General features: G+C 33.7%; 2 protein-coding genes across 3 annotated transcripts; one reads left to right on the top strand and one right to left on the bottom strand.

The window, feature by feature from the left end:
- Positions 1-10748: 10748 nt before the first annotated feature.
- Positions 10749-14330, top strand: LOC140828317 (beta-amyrin 16-alpha-hydroxylase CYP87D16-like). Of its 2 annotated transcripts, XM_073191306.1 has the most exons (8): positions 10751-11128; positions 11211-11520; positions 11613-11753; positions 11840-12088; positions 12166-12334; positions 12446-12552; positions 13518-13645; positions 14125-14330. In XM_073191306.1, the coding sequence occupies exons 1-8, from the start codon at positions 10881-10883 to the stop codon at positions 14216-14218; spliced, it is 1446 nt and encodes a 481-aa protein (XP_073047407.1). In that variant the 5' UTR covers positions 10751-10880; the 3' UTR covers positions 14219-14330. The 2 variants fall into 2 exon arrangements, with proteins under 2 accessions (XP_073047408.1, XP_073047407.1); XM_073191307.1 differs by lacking the exon at positions 13518-13645 and having other exon boundaries at positions 10749-11128; positions 14125-14295.
- A 1725-nt stretch (positions 14331-16055) lies between these two features.
- Positions 16056-16756, bottom strand: LOC140828316 (hydrophobic protein LTI6B-like). Its single transcript, XM_073191305.1, has 3 exons — positions 16576-16756; positions 16362-16457; positions 16056-16233 (listed from the first exon to the last, which is right to left on the bottom strand). The coding sequence occupies exons 1-2, from the start codon at positions 16654-16656 to the stop codon at positions 16374-16376; spliced, it is 165 nt and encodes a 54-aa protein (XP_073047406.1). The 5' UTR covers positions 16657-16756; the 3' UTR covers positions 16056-16233; positions 16362-16373.
- Between the last annotated feature and the right edge of the window lie 1662 nt (positions 16757-18418).

Here is an 18418-nt window from a genome sequence, read left to right as displayed (position 1 = left end):
CTGCTGCAGTTACAAGAAATGAAAAAGCAGATACAAGATGACAAGATTGAGCTGGAGAAGAACAAGTTCGGGTGGCTAGAAGACAGGGAGTTGCACCAGCTGAAGCTCGAAAACGAGAACTTAAAGCTCGAAAACCAGCGATTGATGCACGAGCTCAAGATTTGGGAAATCAGGACTAACAACAACTGATCATTGCACTCTTCTGTTTTCAGGCTACCAAACCCTGCATGATTTCCATTTAAATCGTCCATAAATTTGTTTAGTCTTGAGATTTTGAGTAAAAAATCTACATTGCCTAGATTTACATTTAGTAAATCACATAGGATCATATGTTCGTAGTTTTTAAAAAATATCTCACTAAATGTAAATCTAAGCAATGTAGACCTTAAAGAAAAGCCTTTAACCAAACAAACAAAAGCGACGTGTTCTTGAAGTTTATTTTTTGCACGTTTCGTTGGGAACTGTTAGGTGATCGCTGTTGCATTTAGGTATATTGAGTATGAGGTTGAGATGATTTTTGGTGTTTCGTTTCATGTCGATAGACACTTGGTTGCATTAAAAGTCGTAGGAAACGTGTTGGTGTCAAAATGTCGTGTTCACGGGTTGTCTAGAGTTAAAACGACAAGTGATTTCTAGTCAAAGCTGTTAATTTCTAATCCATATTACTATGTAGTTTGATAATGGTTAATTAATTAGGTCGTTAAAATTATTTAACTTGCACTTTTGTTCACAAATCGTTCTTCCTAGCTTACTCGAGATTTAATCAGGTTTCCTGTGTAATGAGCTTAACTTTCCTAGGGTCGAATACGTACATATAAAACATTTCTTTTAGAGATTTCATCAATTCTAAATACTAGCAATACACGCACATGATATTTCGTGTCTATAGATTTTTAAACTAATTAATTATTTTTTAAAATCTTTAAATTATTGATTATGATTAATAAATTATTTAGGTATTTTAAAATTTATTAAAATAAGCTCTGATAATAATTTTTATTGAAAGAAAGAAGGGTAGTTTTGTCCATGGTAACGGTATAATCAAATCATTAAACTGTATAATAAATCAAACATCGCGTTTCAATTTTCTATCTAGCAAGAGAAAATTATTGTACCCATCAATATCCATTTTAATAATTGTACTCATTGTCATCAATGGAAATTGAACGTGTGACATTTGCTCTAATATCAATTATAAGACCGAGTGTTTGATATTTTACTAAAAATTATAGCTGGTGGTGATGTTCAACTCAAATATTTTAAATAGTACAACAACTCAAAAATCACATTTCGTTTATTCTAACAGATATAATTATTGAAGTTTAAACGTTATTAAATGGTACTGATGAATTCGAAATTTCTTCGAGGTAGTTACATGCGGACTTACTATATTATTTTATAATTGACATGTGGATAAATGTTCACCACAAACTTATAATATTACTAAAGGGTGGTGGGTGTGAAATTTCGGTTGAGTAACTAAATTATTTGGAGAAATCCAAGATGAATCCCATGTTGGATTATATATATATATACATATATATATATATATATATATATATATACATATATATATATATATACATATATATATATATATATATATATATATATATATATATATATATATATATATATATGTTGTGTGTTAACGAGTTTTCTTTATGTGTGAATGAAAATCAAGAGATAGTGGGTTTGTCTCACATCAAAAAAATAAAATGATATAAATAAACTAATATTATGTTACATTTTATGAAAATGTTAGAAAGATTGGTCAAGAGCCTCTTTCTCGCAAACGCAAGAGAAGCAAATCATGGGCTCGATTTGAACCGAAAATTGCTTGACTTGTGTGCAAGCATACGAGCTCGACCTGGGTGCGTTGAGCGATAAAGGAAAAAATCGCCTAGATAGTTTATGCCACCTTTTAAATTTTTTTTCTCGGAAGAGACCTTTCACATGGCCTGACTGTTGGTTCTCTATCTAGCTGTTGGTGCTTCGGCTGCCCTTATGATGACAACCTTTGGTGCTTCAGCTGCTCTCTTGATGGCAACTGTTGGCCTTTTCTGTGGATGCTACCAACGTGTATAAATAGGAGATGTGTCAAGATCAGAAAACAAACCAAAAAACGTCCACTTCTCTTGCTTTTCAGCCAGCTGTTTCTGCTCTGCTCGTCGTTCCGCTGATAAATTTCAGGTACTCTTTTGTTCGTCAGCGTAATGATTTGTGTTATATCACTGCAGATCTGTCCGTTGTATCCTGGAAATCAGACGTCCGGTTGAATCCTCAGAGCACATACCGGAGATGATGAATATGTTTTGAGGAAACTGTACATATTACATGCCTCAGTTTGGTTTTGTTTTGCATATACGATACACATATTTTACAAATTTTTCTTAATGAGCTTGCTTCAATCATTCTGGCATTTGTAATTTTCGCTAACATTCTGTTGGTCTAACGTGAGGTAATTTGAGATAATAAATATGAAAATAAAGAATAAACTAGAAACCAAGATTTACGTGGAAAACCTCTAAAAATTATTATGGTAAAAACCACGAGCAAGATGAAAAAAATTCCACTATAATATTTTAAGGTATACAACCACTCACTGTGTTTTCAAATATAACACATACTCTCTTAATACATGAGAACAAACACCTCATAAATATTATAGAACTAGGCATTCAAATGTTATCAGATAAGAGAAAACTCGAAGAAGAGATGATTTCAGAATGAGAGGAGGGAGCTCTATTTATAGAGCTCCCCTCCCCGTAGTGTGAACCCGTGTGTAGTAAATTTCCTTCCATTTACAAATTTTCAAAATGAGTTTTCCATCTTTTTTTATTTTTTCAAAAAATATGTGCTTATTAATTGCACCTCCATTATTGCCGACATTTCTCCCACTTTGAGAATTGATTGAGAAACAAACACATCTCCACACATCCTTTCAATCTTACCATCACCTGCTGCTTATGTTTCTATTAGGACACTTAAGGATATACAGTACTCAAATTTATCAGTGTTCACTGGTTTGTTCATAAAATCAGCTATGTTATCTTTTGTATGGATTTTCTGTATATCCACACTTCCTTTTTCTACACAAAGTGAAATTGTACTCCAATGTGTTTTGTCTTGGATTCCTTGCGATGTGCAAGGTAATCTGACTGTCACAAAATAAATAAACATTCTCTAGTTTATGCCCGATCTTCTCCAATAACCTTTGAATCCATATTGTCTCCTTGCAAGCTTGAGTAGCTGTCATGTATTCTGCCTCCGTTGTAGATAATGTCACAACTCTTTGCAGTTTTGAAACCCAGCTTACTGCTCATCTCGCAAGAGTAAACACACAATCAGTAGTAGATTTCCTCTTATCAGGATCACCTACATAATCTGAATCGAAATAGCTCCTGAGTGTAAAATATGATCCACCATAACATAATGCAGCATTTGAGGTGCCCTTAATATATCCAAGGATCCTCTTAAATGCACTTCAATGCTCTCTTCCAGGATTCGCCATATACCGACTAACTGCTCCCACTTATTGAGGAATGTCCGGACTTGTACAGATCATGACGAACATCAAACTTCCCACTGCTGATTCATATGGTACTCGAGACATCTCAATCCTCTCTGCTTCACTACTATGACACATATCTGAGGATAACTTGAAGTTAACAGGAAGAGGAGTCGATATTGGCTTGCTATCTTGCATGTTGAAGCGTTGCAAGACTTTCTTCAAATAATTTTTTCAAGGAAGATAAATCTTTCTGTTATTTCTATCTCGATAAACTTGCATCCCTAGAATCTTGTTTTCTGGTCCCAAATCCTTCATATCAAATTCCCTAACCAACTATGCCTTCAATCCTTGGACCTGATCTTTGTTGGGGCCTGCTACCAACATGTCGTCCACATACAATAGCAAAATAATATAATCATCACCAGATCTCTTGAAATACGTACAAAGATCTGCACTCAGTCTGTTGTATCCAAGACTCATGATATAAGAATCCAATCTCTTGTACCAACACCTCGGTGCCTGTTTGAGACCGTACAGATATTTGTTCAACATGCACACCAAGTTCTCTTTGCCTTTTTCCACAAAACCTTCTGGCTGGAGCATATAGATTTTTCTTCTTCAAGATCTCCAGAAGAAATGTTGTTTTCACATCTAGCTGTTCTAGATGTAGGTCAAACAACGTACACAATGCCAACACTACTCTGACTGTTGTAAGCCGAACCACAGGAGAAAATATCTCATTGAAGTCAATGCCTTCTTTCTGATCTTTTTACCACCAATCTAGCACGATACCGCTCCGCTTGGTTATTGCCATCACGTTTGATCTTATATACCCATCTATTACCAATGGCTTTCCTCCCTCATGGTAGTGTGACAAAATCACAAGTTTTATTATTTTCTAATGCCTCCAATTCTTTCTGCATTGCTATCATCCACAAGGATACATCCGAGTTTTAAGTAGCCTCATTGAAACTCGATGACTCACCATTCTCTGATAATAGACAATATGAAATGTTGCTTTCAGTGACATAATCTGAAAGCCAACCTGGTGATCTTCTGTCTCGAGTTGACTGCCTAACATTGGAAACTTCAGACTCAACATGTTCTTGTTCTTCGTGCTCTGGTTTTGACTTTCGTCCGTCCTATTTTCCACCTGATATATAATAGTTTCTGAATTCAATGTGTCATTGTCTCCCTTTACTTTATCTTCCTCGAAAATAACATCTCTGCTGATGACAAGCTTGTGGATAGTAGGATCCCACAAGCGAAACCCCTTAACTCCATCAGCGTAACCCAAGAAGATACATTTTCTAGATTTCGAATCCAACTTCGATCTTTCTTGCTCATTGTGCAGAACATACACAAGACTTCCAAATGTATACAAATGAGAATAAGATGTCGGCTTCCCGGTCCACATCTCCATGAGAGTCTTCAGATCAATCGCCACTGAAGGATAATTATTGATAATATAACAAGCGAATTTGACTGCTTCCGTCCAAAATGACTTGTCTAGACCCGCAGTCCTCAACATGGCTCTTGTTCTGTCCAACAAAGTCATGTTCATCCACTCCACCACTCCATTCTGTTGAGGTCCGTAAGCCATTGTGAAATTGCCTTTTGATGCCCTCATATTGATAAAATGCATCAACCCGTGCTTTGAAATCTTTGAAGATCTGGAAAGAGTCTGATTTCTTCTTGATTGGATACACCCAACATATCCTAGAGAATCATCAATGAACGAGACAAAGTACATCGCTCCTCCTAGGGATACAACCGGTGCTTGCCAAACATCTGAATGAATTAGCTCCAGTATGCTTTTGCTTCTGGCAGTAGAAGTGCCAAACTTTAATCTGTGTTGTTTACTGGTAACACAATGTTCACAAAATGATAATGTCACTTTTGTAAGTCCCGGCAGCTGCTTCTGTTCTGAGAGAATTTTCAACCATAGTTCTGACATATGCCCGAGCTTTCTATGCTATAACACTGTTAATTTTTCTCCTGAACCAATTGATGCCACAGCTAATTCCGCCTCTTTGTGTATTTCTCCCAAAAGTGTATACAGATTTGCAGGAACTTTTTCCGCCTTCATAACCACAAGCGCACCCTTCACAATTTTCATGATCTCGTTCTCGAAACGTGTTTTGCACCCGATATCATCCAATTACCTCAAACACAAAAGATTCTTCGTTAGTCCCTTCACATGTCGTACCTCCTGTATGGTGTGAATGGTGCAATCAAACATTTTTTTTTTGATAGTACCGACCGCAGCGATTTTCAAAGCATAATAATTTCCCATGAATATCGATCCTCCTGAGACTGGTTCATAATGATCAAACAATTCTCTCCAAGACGTCATGTGCCACATCGCTCCTAAATCCATAATCCACGTGTCACAAAATTTGTATCTGTCTTTTGCAAATGTTGCCGCTCCGCTGAATAATATTTCACCACCGCCTGAAGTACTGGTCACGTTTCCTTGATAACTTTTCTCGATACTCGTACACTCTTTCTTGAATAGCCCTTTACTGTAGTGACCCGTTCCAGAATCACCTACTAATCAAGAACTAAGCATGCAACTTAACTTAATTAATAACAATCAGAGATAATAGCGGAAAAGGTCAACAAATGATAGTTATACAACCCCATCGAAAATCCATAACAACTCAGAATGAAAAGAAAGTATACGGTACAACCATATCGAATCAAAGAGTACTGAATAAATAACTCCACCGGCTACTCAACGTCCTCCTCCTCCTCCTGAGCCATCCAACCTGAGGCCTGCCCCGTGGAAATGGGGTGTCCAAGATAAACAAAACCGAGGACGTGAGCGATAAGAACGCCCAGTACAAAAGCATGAGTATACAAACCTATATGAAATGCACATGCTATGATATGATACCAGGGTAGTCAAGAAACAGGAATCACAAAAGATCTCAAAATGCTCAGTCTAGAGGCGCCAAGTGGATAGTGCCGCGCGGTCCTACCTCTGGGTCACTGCATCCACTGCAAGAACAGACGTGGACCTAAAATGTCCCGGATCACCGAAGCCCTCCGGACCCGTCGGCCACTGTGTACTCTCGGTGTCCATGCGTCCACAAGACAAGACAGGGCTGAGCGGCCCCACAAGATATATAGCTTATCTCGAAAGAGATACAGCTCAACAGTAAAGGCTATCTCGAAGGAGATACGGCTCAACATGAAATGCAACGTGCAGTAATAAACGTGACATAATAGCATGCATCATATGACATATATCAATGCACCACATAATCATGCAACACATATAAGAATGTATACTCAACCAGGATATCTCGGATAGTACTTTCGTACCTCTATCACAGCAATCCTAATCCACTGGAATAACCAGACAACAGGTCTAGTCCAAGCCTATGCATCAAGTGAAAACCATCACTAAAACTTATCTACCAGACTTAACTAGATAATCCTGAGATAATACTGATACAATTCCAAACCTTCGTCCGTCGCTAGCCCACTGATGCCGCTAGCTCCCAACTAGAGCACAGCTCCGCTACAAGACCAGCAGCTCCCCGCTAGTGCCCGAACCTCGGAAAAAGACTAGAATCTCACAGAAACAACTGAAATGCTATGGAACTCTCTGAATTGGCGAGTCACAAATGAAGCCTCGCGCCTCTATTTATAGCTAATGTTCGGACGATCCGAACCATTTCGGAAGCTCCGATCCGGCACACTTCGGACGGTCCGAACTCTGATCGGACGATCCGATCCTTGCATGACTTCCACGAGTACAGCCACCTGTCCCGGACGGTCCGACACTGGCTCGGACGATCCGAACTCATCGGACGATCCGAACTCATCGGACGATCCGCACTTGTTCGGTCCTTCCGATCCCACCGAAAATATAATTAATCCGATAATTAACTCAAATTAGGAATCGGGTTACTACATTTACCGCCACATTTAAAGCAGTAAATATATTTTTTCTTACTTCTCGACTTTGATCTACCTCGTTTTTAGCTCCCACTGGAGTCACGGTCCATAAATCTTCATATTATCATAGGCAAAGCCTCTGCCTACTTCGAAGTTACCAACCTATCTTTCTTATTCTTGCGTCGACTTTATTCACCGAGAACCGCAGTTAAGACATCGTCGAATTTTAGAGAGTCCATAAGAATATTGTTGGTTATGTTGATGAAAAGTTGATCATATGAATCTGATAGACTTTGAAGTAGAAGTTCTGCACGTTCATTTTTTCCTATTTTATGCCCCATGGAAGTGAGTTGGGCGAAATAAAATATTTAGTGTGCTGATATGGTCGGTCATCGATGAAGATTCCGCCATCCGAAGAGTATAAAGCCTTCTTTTTAGGAAAATCATGTTGTGTATGGACTTGACCCCGTACATCTTTGTCAGAGTATCCCATATAATTTTTGCTATTTTATCTCAAAGATACTTGACAATACTTCTTTTGCTATAGCCAAGTGTAAATTGACAACAACATTATCATTTATCTTATTCCACTTTCCATCGTCCGTAATTTCTATCGTTCTATCTCCAATAGCCGCCAAGCAATTTTATTTTCTTAAAACTGCTTGTATCTTTACTTTCCATAACATAAAATTGCTTCAGTTTAATTTTGTTATCTCGCACCTTCCCGCCATTATGTATACAACAATTTAGTAGACTTGACAAAATAATATCGCCTTAATAAAAAATATCTCAAAAAAACAATATTTTTCTGATGTAGAAGATCAGTCTAGGCTGCAACCACAGAACATACCCAGAATTTTAAAACATTTTAAACCAAAGCTCTGATACCATTTTTTGGTCCTACATGCGTTAATTTGAGATAATAAATATGAAAATAAAGAATAAACTGAACACTGAGATTTACGTTGAAAACCCCTAAAAATTATTAGGGTAAAAACCACGGGTATGATGAAAAGAATTCCACTATAATATTTTATGATATACAACCACTCACTGTGTTTCCAAATAGAACATACAATCTCTTAATACATGAGAACAAACACCTCACAAATATTATAGAACTAAGCACTCAAATGCTATAAGATGAAAGAAAACTCGAAGAATGGATGATTTCAGAATAAGAAGAGGGATCTCTATTTATAGAACTCCTCGTATGTGTGAAACCGCGTGTAAAAAATTTCTTTGTGTTTTTCATCTTTTTTATTTTTTCAACAAATATGTGCTAATTAATTGTATCATTATCAGTGACGACACATTCCACTAGCTTGACGCTCGGTGGAGTCCACATCAAATTTCCTCTCAAAAATGTGTATCTTAATGAAAATGTGGTTCAGTTCGATTATAACTTCGTTTTCTAAATTCCGTGTACTTATTAAATTTTGTTACTAAAGATATTTATATGGCATTTATCTTCCGGTACAAGATTACGAAGAACACAAACTTTAAAAAACGTGGTTTTGAATTAAAATAAGTAGCTCTTTCATTTATTTGAGCTATTCTAGTGACTTCTCTAAAGTAGCAATTAAATTTCAGAGCATCATAGTTAGGACAATACATTAAATGAGCCGGTTCACGATCTTTTCGTTCTGGTTCGATAAATATTTGATTCGTATTCAGATGTATTGAATTCGAGCAGAACTCGAAAATGTTCGAACTTTTTTTAAAGCTGAACTCAAGCCAAAATTATTTTATTCGATAGTTGACGAGTCTTAATATTTTAATATATTATTATATATTAAACATATATGCATTTCGAGTTTTTATGATATTTCGAACTTTCAAACCTTCGTTATCAAATCTTAGTATCCGAGCAATATTTTGAATAGCTCGCATCGAACATTTCGAGTCGAATATGAACTTTAACTTCATTTCGAATCGAACTCGAGTCAAGAAAATTAAAATTCTCGAGCTTTGAATCGAACTCAAATATACTAATTCGAACCTTAAATTTTTGTTAATATTCAGTTCGATTCAGTTCGTTTACACTCCTAATTATATTACAAGTTGAGAAAATTATCAACGGATAATTTGGGGCATAATTTTTATCTCAACTCTTATTTGGTCATTTCTTAACTGCAATTCAACCGCCATCTCCTTTGCCCGGATGGACCAAAATATGTTACACGGTTTTTAGAAATGTTTAGACAAGGATACAACTGAAAAAGATTCGCGGCGCACCTTTGATTGAAAATGTTTTAGTTTTGTCGAAGTTAATTAAGATTGAGGATTTTGAATTGTTTGCTATCATGTATCGGGTTGTATGGTCTAAAACTTGCAAGAGAGTTCGTGATTCTTTGGGATTGAAACCTCTAAGATTACGTACATAATAGATTATTTGTATTTCATTTATTTTACATTCAACATATATTCTTTTTTGCAACTTATTAAAATTTCACAACAAATATATAGTGTTAACTAATATTAAAAAATTTACATAAACGTCCGTTATTAGAATGTTATAAAATTTGAGCAATATAATAATTATCAAAATTAACAGTGGCCATGTAATAATTTAACAATTGGCCAAGAGAATATGATAATTATCAAAACTCCATATGGACCAAATGTCAAATTAACAAATTGGTCATACCAAGAGACAGTAGATTCTTTATATATAATATAAGATTATCCACTAATTATAAGTGTTAGGAACAAAAAGCTTACTATGAGATCAAAATGTATAATTTTTAGTCAAGAGTCAACTTTTTTTTTTTTATACTCGTAGCAGTCTAGAGTGCATCTATTTGAATGCTAATGGACATGACTGCCATGCTCATGCTTCCGGGAGGTGTATGTCCGTCTGTTGATGTTGTTTTATATACTTAGATATCAGTCTTACATTTTCCCTATTGTCGATTTAGATCCCAGCAGATATAGTATTTCCCGTTAAGATCTGGTGTCGCTTTTTACAACTCACCTATCCAACAAGATCAAGCGGCACAACTTCAGCAGCTTGACACGCTAGAACTTCTCAGAATGTCACTCATCCAAATAATACTCTCACTCATAACGTTTATCTCATATAAAATTTATGCTAGACTCGTACATATTATGTACATAATCCAACGATTTAAACGGATCTATCGTGTTCGACTTGGCGAGAAATTGGCCTTACGAGATTAGTTGAACTTTAACATGTGTGTGATATCCTCTCGGATGTCTTTTTCCTAAATGTTAGACAACGAGGCTTTTTATAAACCAAAACATGTATTCTCAACATTAGAGTGTCCAAAATAAGGCATAACTTAATCCTAGTTAGCATCTTCAACATAACTGACTTTCTTAGCTATTCTTCCTATATATTACACGAATTTTAAGAACAAATTCATCACACAAAGTTCCCAAAACATCTCTTATATCGGAACACTATTTTTTTTAACATATATTCCTCGTCACAATGGAAACATTTATATTTTCCTCGTACATAAGAGAAGTTCCATTGGATTTGTCATATGTTGCTTGCTTTGTTGGAACACTGGTTGCTCTTTATGTTACTCACTGGATTTACAGATGGAGGAATCCTAAATGCAATGGAGTTCTCCCGCCCGGTTCTATGGGCCTTCCTCTCATTGGAGAAACCATCCAATTGGTCATCCCAAGTGCCTCTTTGGATCTCCCTCCATTCATTAAAAATAGAATGAAAAGGTGTGTCACGCTTGTTTCTTAGCCAAAATTATGCTCTCGATTTAAAAAAATCTTTGAGTTTAACCGTGCTGATCTGTTTTAGATATGGCCCTATTTTTCGGACCAACGTAGCGGGACGACCTGTGGTCATTACCACAGACCCGGAATTCAACCATTTTCTACTCAGACAAGATGGGAAATTAGTTGACACATGGTCCATGGACACTTTCGCAGAAGTTTTCGACCAGGCAAGTCAATCTTCAAGAAAATACACCAGAAACTTGACGCTGAACCACTTTGGCATCGAGGCCTTGAGAGGGAAACTCCTCCCTCAGATGCATGCTATGGTCCAGAAAACCCTCTCCACTTGGTCAAGTCGGGAATCAGTTGAAGTTAAAAGTGAATCCGTCACGGTAAATCCTCATCCAACGCAACTTTTGATCGATCATTACACTATTTTACGACGACACGAAATAATCAAGAAATCAATCTTCGTGTATGACAGATGGCTATTGATTTTGCTGCAAAGCAAATATTTAGCGGCGATGCACCAGATAAAATAAGTGATATGTTCAGGGACTTGGTTGAGGGGCTAATGTCTTTTCCTATCAATATCCCAGGCACCGCACATCATAAATGTTTGCAGGTAAAGAAACATTCTTAATCAAATTATGTTAAATATTTTTCAAGAAACTATATTTACTGATCCATGAAAATTGAAAAACTTACCAGATACACAAGAAAGTTAGAGAAATGATGAGGGATGTAGTGACCAAGAGGCTTGCGGAATCCGAAAGAAGCCACGGAGATCTTCTCGACCATATCATCGACGACAAGAACACCGAACCGTTCTTGAACGAAGACTTCATCGTTCAACTAATGTTCGGACTGTTATTCGTCACCTCCGATTCGATCTCCACCACATTGGCATTAGCTTTCAAGTTGCTGGAGGAAAACCCATTGGTGCTGGAGGAATTAATTGTGAGTAGATAACATTTTTAACAACATTTGGAACAAATATTCAACATTATGGGCATATCTTTGTGACATGATTACAGGCCGAACACGAGAATATACTCGAGAAAAGAGAGAATTCAGAGTCAAATCTAACATGGAACGAATACAAATCGATGAGCTTCACACTTCAGCTCATCAATGAAGTGCTCAGGCTTGGAAACGTAGCCCCTGGATTTTTTCGTCGAGCCTTGAAAGATATCCCAGTCAATGGTATTGTTATATTCACTATGTTTTTTTATTTAGAATATTTATTTTTACTCTTCACAAATATTATGTTTAATTATATGTTTGTAAATAGTTATAATTCTTAATCTTGTGCAGGATACACAATCCCGAAAGGTTGGGTGATTATGATAGCCACGGCTGGTCTTCATCTCAACGCTAGCCAATTCGAGGATCCACTTAAATTCAATCCTCGGAGATGGAAGGTATTAAATTTAGGGGTGTTCATCGGTCGGTTCGGTTTTTGGTTTTTTATTTCGGTTTTCGGTTTTAGAAATATATAATCCGAATCCGAACCATTTTTTTTCGGTTCGGTTCGGTTTTCTACCAAAACGGTTCGCTTATTTCGGTCAGTTATTTCGATTTTGGTATAATTATTTAAATTAATAATATAAATATATTGTAAAAAATAATATGTTAACTTTCTATATGTTTTCTTAGTAAAATATTTAAATAGAATGTCTAAATTAATTAAACAAACAACAATCAACTAAAAATTATTCAAAATAGTTTTTCATTCACTAAATATCATATCAAATATATAATATAAATAAAAATATAAAAAAAATTATCAATTAATATAATTATATAAAATTATATATATATATATATATATATATATATATATATATATATATATAAATTATTTTGTTGAATAGAAATATAAATAGAGTTTTATTCAGTTTTTTAAAAAAATATTGTAAAATGCCTTTTACAATAAAAAAAATATTTCACTTTTTAGAATAATACAAAGATTTGAACAAAGTGTACATAATTAATCGATATTATCCCATTTATCTATATTAATTTTAATCGTTTAAATAATTTCTATCATAATAAATGTATTTTATTAAATTTTTACTATTGAATTCATGTATTTTGTATGATGAATAATTAAAACAACTTTTACGAAATATATTAACTTTGAACGCAAAGTTAAAAATATATTTATTCTCTTAAATAAATAATCAACCTAATATTTTTTTGCTTAACATTTTCTGAAAAAGAATGATAATAATTAATAAAATTCAGAAAATTTGCTTCAATTAAGAGTGGATTTTAGAGTAATTTTCAAGAGTGGATTTCTCTATATTTTAATAAAAAAATGATATAAATTTCTTAGCAAAATGGACAAAATGACAGTATTGACCCTGAAGCATTTATATGACAGGAAATTCAACCGAGTGTCGTATCAAAATATTTCATGCCGTTCGGGTCGGGTATGAAGCAATGTGCGGGTGCGGAATATAGCAGAGTCTTGATAGCGACATTTTTACATGTCTTGGTCACAAAATATAGGTAATTCATTAATCTTTCTCTCTCCCTCAATTTGAAATTAGATAAAAATTTATGTGAAACGATCTCACAGGTCATATTTTGTGATACGGATATCTTATTTGGGTCATCCATGAAAAAATATTACTTTTTATTCTAAGAGAATTACTTTTTATTGTGAATATCGATAGAGTCGACCCGTCTCACAGATAAAACTTCGTGAGACCGTCTCACAAGAGACATACTCTTAAAATTATAATGAATGTACAATTAGTTATTTACATTTTACAACACCTAATTTAAATTTATAGAATTCAAAACTATAGGGTGTAACTTTGAAATGACAAATTTCAAGTTCTAAAAGTTATTAATGTTAATCATAATCAATGTTCATTTAATCTTGATATTCTAGCTTCGCCCCTGATCGTAATAATACTACTTTCTTGCTTAAAATATTTGCGATGTCTACACATTCATTTCATAAATTTTACTTCTTTTTGTAGATGGAATATGGTAAAAGGAGGTAAAATCGTGAGGTCGCCGATCATTCGATTCCCAGATGGATTTCACTACAAAATCGTAAAGAACAAGAACTGATGAAACAATTCGCGATAAAATAAGTAATTAATGTGTTATGTTTGTGGTCGTAGTTTAAAATTTCGATGTATCTTGTTTGATGCGCAAATAAGAATTTCCGATGCAGACTCATAATTTCACATTTATTATTTTAATAATAATAATAAATAAATAAATAAAATTGTGTATTTAAATTTACTTGGTGGTCCACATTTCACTTGGAAAATAGATATGATAAATATTATAATATAGTTTATATCTATAATATAGAGTGATTAATGCCGACAAAATTTGATAATCACCCAACAACTTTGCTATAAGAAAAAGAAAAATTGTCTCCAAAGACACATCAAATAATAATAATCTACGCATTTTAATTGTCCTTTCAATAAAAAAATACGATTTTTTTATGGAAGAAATAATTAAATAAACCAAGTGGTATACCAATTATAGATATAGGGTTTTTTTTTTTTTTTTTTTCATTTTTATACATTGATGTTTGATACTTGTAACGTGCCACATGGCCGAATCGATCCTTTTCCACCTAGCATCTTGCACGTAATTTACATTTGTACTGAGCTGATATTCCAAGTGACTTAAAATTTTGTATTTCGATTTCATGAGTTAATTTTACGAAATATATATTATATTTACGTCATTTATATAAAAAAAATTTTTTTTACCAAAAATATTAGTTATTATTATAATATGATCAAAGTTAATCTGCCGAATAAAAATCAGTATGATCATCTAAAAAGAATCAATGTCTTGAAGTTAAAAATAACATATCAAATTTGAAATTTAATTATAATAATTCTCTCCCACAACTCAGAGAAATATATATATAATTTGAAATTTAATTATAATAATTCTCTCCCACAACTCAGAGAAATATATATATATAGGGATGTCAATGGGTCCGGGTTTTACCCAGACCCGCAATGGACCCGCATATATGGGGTGGGTTTGGGCATACTAAATGGGTCATGGAGTGGGTCTCGGGTCCAATTTTTCAGACCCGTCCGGATATGGGGCGGGTCATGGGTTCTATAATACCCGCCCCATACCCACCCCATTTATGTAGATATAAATATTTTAGGTTTTAGTTTTATTACTTTTTGATTTTTTTAGTAGCTCACTTCAACCATAATGATTTTAGATATTCTCATGTCAAATGTTGTATTTGAATCTGCTTTTACCAATAATAGAAGAATAGTTGGTCCTCATCTTAGTAGTCTTAAATATTGTCTATTTGCTGATTTTATATTAATCTGTTTAAATTATGTTATGACTTATTTTTGGGTATGTCGAGATTTTTTGGAGATCTAGTAACTCTTTTTTTATGTAGTTTTTTATGTCGTGAAAATAATTTGTTTGTTATTATTAAGTGTGGTCGGAAACATGAATTAATTTTCCACAATTTTTGTATTTAGATGCTTGTCTGTTTCATAATTTAATCATGTGAGAAGAAATATTATTTTTTTATTTTAAAAATATTCGGGTCTCACGGGTCTCATGGGTCTACCCGGCCTCATTTTGTATTCAAGGTGGGGTGGGTCCGAAGAATATTTAACGGGGTGAGGCGGGTAATGGGTCAAAGTTTTTTTGATGGAGAGGTTCTTGGGTTTAGCCAAACCCGCCCCATACCCGCCCCATTGACATCTCTATATATATATATATAACTCAAATAAGAGATATGTCTCACAAAATACTACTCTTGAGATCGTCTCACACAAGCTTTTGCCTATGAGTTTTTAGAAAACTTTTATGTTGAAGACTTGAAAAAAAGGTATCCAAATTCTTGGTTTTGCTAAAGAGATGGAATGTTAAAAGGATAGAAAAATATGCTAATCAAACAAACTTTTAAATTAAATATTATAATAAATATTATTTTATAGTAAAACAGAATCATTAAATGAGATATAATCGCAATTATTAATTACATTCATTCAAACTAAAAAAGCAAGAAACAACCACCGAAGGAATCAATTAAAGCATAACTTGGAATAAACTTCAAGAATTCTTCCGATTATCACCTGCAAAAATTGAAGGAAAAATAAAATAAAAATTAATTAATTAATAACTCAATCATATATTTCAGAGCTTTAAAAATACACTTAAATCGAATAATAAAATTAAAATAACCGAGAAAAATAACAAGTACCATGAAGAATCGCTACTTAGTGATGGCGTAGATGGCATAGATAATTCCAGGGATGTAACCCAAGATGGTCAGCACCAGACAAATCCAGAACTCATGCTGCAATAAAATTCAAGAATAATCATGTTAGGATCCTATTTAATTTATGCATAATTATTTTTATTTTTTATCATGCAAAAATAGTAATAAAAAAAAAAGAAAAAGAAAAGATTCAAACCCCGCAGCCGAACTTGAGGAAGACTCCAAGAGGAGGCAAAAAAATTGCCAAAATAATATCAATGCAATTTGCTGTGCCCATTTTCTTCTTCTTTTTTTTGGCTACTTTTTAACTTTTATCTCAGAGAAATATTACAGAAACGTGGTCAGACCAAGGAGTAGTTGTAGTAGGGAATGGGGGTTTACAGATTTATAGACCGGGAAATTCAGGCAGGAACGTACGTGTTTCATGGCGGTTGGCTGCCTTTTCTATGAGTTGTATGGATAAGGCGACTTTACTAGAACGGACCAAATACACATTATGCATTTTTTTTAAAATCAAATTTTATTGTTTATTATAAACCAGTAGATCCATAATATAAAATTGAATAAATTTTAAATGAGATCATTATCAAGTAGATCTGAAATATATCATAATTAATATAAAATATTATAAAATATGTGAAATGTTGATTTGAAATTTATGATCTTATTTCTTTAAAAAACTAAAATACATTTGATATTCATAGATTTAAAATCTATCGATCTAAACAAAACTTATAGTTCTTTAGCGATTAATGAGAGGCTACAACGACTCCATGAGTATTATATCTCCCGTAAGCTCAATGAACGTTGTCGACTAAAACAAGTTATCTTAGCGAAAGAAATTTTCTTCTAACAATTTTTTTGACAATATGTGTATTGCAGATAATTTTTTTTTGCAGAAGTCTTGTTTCTTCGATCTTAACATTTATTATCAAAAAAATAAAAAAGAAATTCGGCCAATGGCGATTGTTGGATTCATCCTAAAAAATAATGTCACAATCTTATTTAATGTTTTACATGGTCCCGACTTAACATTAATCTATATATATATCATAGATATTAGTAATATTATAAGGTAAAAATTTGTGTGAGACGGTTTCACGGGTCGCATTTTGTGATACAGATTTCTTATTTGATTCATCTATGAAAAAATATTAATTTTTATGCTAAAAGTATTATTTTTTTATTATGAACATAGGTAGGGTTGACTCATCTCTCAGATAAAGATTCGTGAGATCGTCTCATAAGAGACCTACTTATATTATAATACAGGAGATATGGCCAAGGAGTTGTTTTTAATTATTTACTGTTATCGATATTTATAAAATATATAAGCAGAGGAAGAATATATTTGTTTTCACGAACATGATTATATATTGTTTTTATTTTTATTATATTATCATAGTCGTAAGTGTACAGCTAGCATTGGATGGCGTGTCATGTGGTTGCTTTGCCATATGGACCAGCTAGGCTGATACTCAATCACATTTTATTTATTATTTGTTTGGTAAACACGAATAAAAGTAAAGTAAGGTAAGGTAAGGGAAAAACCTGCCAACGGGGTGGACACACTGTTCGACATTTTGGAAAATTTTATTTTAATAGACGTTATCTTGGGTCGATAATGCATGCCGATTAAAGGTAGAAGGCCACGGGTCGTGAACTTCTTTTCTCGGAAAAGAAACAATGACGATATCTAAGAAATAAACATTATTTTCTTATGTTTTTATAAAATATATTTAATTGAATACGTACTAGATTTCACATATTTTTATTTTGAATTATGTTCAAGTGAATATATTGTATTAAAACATCAAATAAAATAAAAATTGTTGCTCCAAATGTAGATAGCATCGACTATGCGTCTCCGTCTATTTCAAATGTATAAATATATTTATTTGTTCGTACAGACGGTAAGATTATGTTTGAAAAGCTAATTTAAACATAAATTATCATAAATAATGATATATAAAAGAATTGTAAGAAGTAGTTAATGTGTTCGATGATTTTAATCTTTTCAATATTTAGTACAAAAAAAA

Source organism: Primulina eburnea, chromosome 3, assembly GCF_022965805.1.
Source record: "Primulina eburnea isolate SZY01 chromosome 3, ASM2296580v1, whole genome shotgun sequence".
Lineage (NCBI taxonomy): Eukaryota > Viridiplantae > Streptophyta > Magnoliopsida > Lamiales > Gesneriaceae > Primulina > Primulina eburnea.
This window is presented reverse-complemented; position numbering and strand designations above follow the sequence as displayed.